At 46.9% G+C, this 3218-nt stretch overlaps 1 protein-coding gene across 1 annotated transcript; it reads left to right on the top strand.

Annotated features, from left to right (window-relative positions):
* The first annotated feature begins 658 nt into the window (after positions 1-658).
* Positions 659-2811, top strand: LOC109747647 (serine carboxypeptidase 1-like). Its single transcript, XM_020306683.2, has 8 exons — positions 659-833; positions 926-1033; positions 1160-1434; positions 1562-1819; positions 1987-2093; positions 2190-2276; positions 2462-2567; positions 2656-2811. The coding sequence occupies exons 1-8, from the start codon at positions 659-661 to the stop codon at positions 2809-2811; spliced, it is 1272 nt and encodes a 423-aa protein (XP_020162272.2).
* Positions 2812-3218: the final 407 nt, after the last annotated feature.

Genomic DNA, 3218 nt, shown 5'->3' with positions numbered 1-3218 from the left:
ATTTGGCACCCGCGAACATTGAAATGGAAATTTCCTCGCTGTCGTACATCTCACCAAAGCATATGCCAGGGACGGGAGCACACAGCACAGAGTACATACACGAATAGCCATCGGTTACAGTCCAAATCATCGTCCCAAACAAGAGATGTGAAGATAAAGAACCGTCTGAAATCCTACACTACACGGGAAAAAAAAACGTCCCAATCACCACCCTTCGTTCTCAATGCCCGGCCGAATGCCAATTCGACCAATCATTGCCGGCCTTCTCCACGGAGCAAAGAAGCTGTGATCCTCACAAGGTTTGAGAGGAAACAAGAACATACACATACAAGAATCCAAAGCTCCTTGGTAATTCAAAGTGTTCTTCCCTTCTTCCGGCGCCTATATAAACCATGCATGGCAATGATATCTCTCATCTCAGACTCAGAGATCAACAGCCATCTCACCCAAGATGAAGAGCATTTCTTCCTTCTCCCTGCTTCTCATTTGCCTGGCTGCACTGCAGCTCCACGCCAATGCCTCTCAGGAGGCCCAGCTGAGAGAGTTCATCTCGTCTAGGAAGAACAGCGACAGCACCGACACGTTCAAAGTGCGCAACATAGCTGACAGGTTTGCCGGCAGCCTGAGCGCGGAGAGCTCTGTCTCTGACCAGAGCTCCATGAAGGCGGCCGACATGATCACGGCGTTGCCCGGGCAGCCGGAGGGCGTTGACTTCAACCAGTACGGCGGGTACGTGACCGTCGACGAGGAGAACGGCCGCGCGCTCTTCTACTACCTCGTCGAATCGCCCTCTGGTGCCTCGGACAAGCCACTCGTGCTGTGGCTCAACGGAGGTTAGAATGATCAACAAGAAGTTGATCACTCAAACATCTCTTGTAGAAATTTCTCTAGAACAGCAGTGACACTTGTAATCTCGCATAAACAGGGCCAGGATGCTCGTCGCTAGGCTACGGGGCAATGCAGGAGCTCGGCCCCTTCCGTGTGACCGAGGACAACAAAACCCTCAGCAGAAACATGAACGCCTGGAACAACGGTAAGTACCCATGCATGGCTAGCTTTTTCTACCAGTTTAATCCTGCCTTTAGCACTCGATGTATCAGTGATCATATATATGCATGCATGGCAAGACTAATGCTTTGCTGGTGAAAAATAATGGCAGTGGCTAACGTGATCTTCCTCGAGTCACCGGCTGGTGTGGGATTCTCTTATTCAAACACGACTGCGGACTACGATCTCAGTGGAGACGAGAGAACCGCCGACGACGCCTACGTCTTTCTGGTGAAATGGCTGGAGAGGTTCCCCGAGTACAAGGGCCGCGTCTTCTACATCTCCGGGGAGAGCTTCGCCGGCCACTACGTGCCGGAGCTCGCCGCCACCATCCTGCTCCACAACACATACAACAACAGAACGATCATAAACCTTCAGGGCATCCTGGTAGGTCAAATTAACTAGCTGTATACCAAGATGAAATGGAACATTGTACATAGTTTTTTCGTTCTGTTTTTTAGGTAGATTTTTTCATTCTGTTCAACGCTGATGTTTGTCATATTTTTTGTTGAAGGTTGGAAATCCGTACCTTGATGCCAACAGGAACATTAAGGGGGCGATCAACTACTACTGGACCCATGCGGTGATGTCCGACGAGGTCTACGCCAATATCACCAAGAACTGCGACTTCGACAGCGTGGATGGTACGTTTACGAACGCCGCATGCAATGGCGCCGTTGACGGGTTCAGCGCTGGCAACATCGATGGCTACGACATATACGCTCCAGTTTGCATTGACGAGCCCAATGGAGGGTACCACCCCAGTGGCTACGTAAGTCAACGGTTGTTCTTGTATTTTTTTTCTGATGAAGGACAACATTTATTTTTCGAATTCCTTTTCGAAACGAGAAAAAAAAGGAAAACATTTCTTACGTGTACAGTAAGAACTAGTCTATGTTCTAAAGAGCTAACCGGTGTTTTTCTCTCTCCAAATTGCAGTTACCTGGGTATGATCCCTGCAGTGATTATCCTACTCATGCCTACCTCAATGATCCAGCGGTGCAGATGGCTTTCCACGCTAGAATGACCAAGTGGACAGGGTGCACGTAAGATCTTTCATTTTCCATTTAATATGCACTTATTAATCGCTAATCGATTTCACCCGCACGTAGGTAATTCATGTGATTTGTTCGTCCATGCAGAAACTTGAACTGGAAAGATGCGCCAATGTCTATGCTGCCAACCATCAAATGGTTGATCGAAAGCAAGCTTTCGATTTGGATATTCAGGTAACTGACTTTTTTTCGATAAAGGGGGGCTTTTATTCACTCAAAATGAAGCATCAAGTGGATACAAACACATTGAGCACACACCCGGCCTCTGCATCACAGGACGCAGAGCAATCTAATTAATATTCTCACACATTTTAAAAAGTATCGTCTAGTGTAGTAACAAACCTGTCTCCATGTTTCAGTGGTGATTTTGATACTGTGTGCTCGCTTCCGGGGACGAGGTATTCCATCCAGGACCTTGGCCTCTCTGTGACCACCCCATGGCGTCCATGGACAGCGAAGGAGGAGGTAATTAAATTCCCTATTGCGAACGCTAGTGTTTATCCTAGATCACCTTCAAACTGGCGGGTTTTTACAAGGATGGTTGCACTTGCAGGTGGGAGGCTATGTTCAGCAGTACGCGGGGGGATTCACATTCCTCTCCGTGAGGGGAGCTGGCCATCTGGTTCCATCCTTCCAACCTGAGAGGGCATTGGTGATGTTGAGCTCCTTCCTGAATGGGATGCTCCCACCTTACGTAGAGCAGCAGTGATTCTTGACAGCCATAAAACTCCATCCATGAGAGGTCTTCGTTAGCTCCAAGCTTGATGACAAGTGCTGTGGATGAAGTTGCAATAGTTTTTTAATATTTTTTAATGTTCATTTGCTTAGCGTGTGGCTTAATATTTACTTGTATCCGGTTACTGTTGAGAATGGTTTGTCCTAGTGGACATGGATTTCCTTTCAACGAATTTATGACAAGATCTTAAATAATGATAAATATTGTGCCTTATTGCGAGAATTGCCGAACATCACCGTCTTGCCTGCCATTATTAAATGATACCCCATCCATTGTTGCGGGAATCGTTGCAACATATTTAGATAAGGTTGGAACATGGACATTTGGATTAATAATATGAGAATTGAAACTAGAGGTATATGATTTGTTGTTTTGATTTT

This window comes from Aegilops tauschii, chromosome 5 (assembly GCF_002575655.3).
Source record: "Aegilops tauschii subsp. strangulata cultivar AL8/78 chromosome 5, Aet v6.0, whole genome shotgun sequence".
In the NCBI taxonomy this organism is placed as follows: Eukaryota; Viridiplantae; Streptophyta; class Magnoliopsida; order Poales; family Poaceae; genus Aegilops; species Aegilops tauschii.
Note: the sequence above shows the minus strand (reverse complement) of the source record. Positions and strands in the feature narration are given on the sequence as shown.

Bases quoted from the DNA above. Each gene is read 5' to 3' on its own strand.
- LOC109747647 (XM_020306683.2), top strand. From the start codon at position 659: ATGAAGGCGGCCGACATGATCACGGCGTTGCCCGGGCAGCCGGAGGGC. The intron at 1,034-1,159 runs GTAAGTACCCAT...AAATAATGGCAG, and splicing joins CATGAACGCCTGGAACAACG to TGGCTAACGTGATCTTCCTC. The intron at 2,277-2,461 runs GTAACTGACTTT...TCCATGTTTCAG, and splicing joins CTTTCGATTTGGATATTCAG to TGGTGATTTTGATACTGTGT.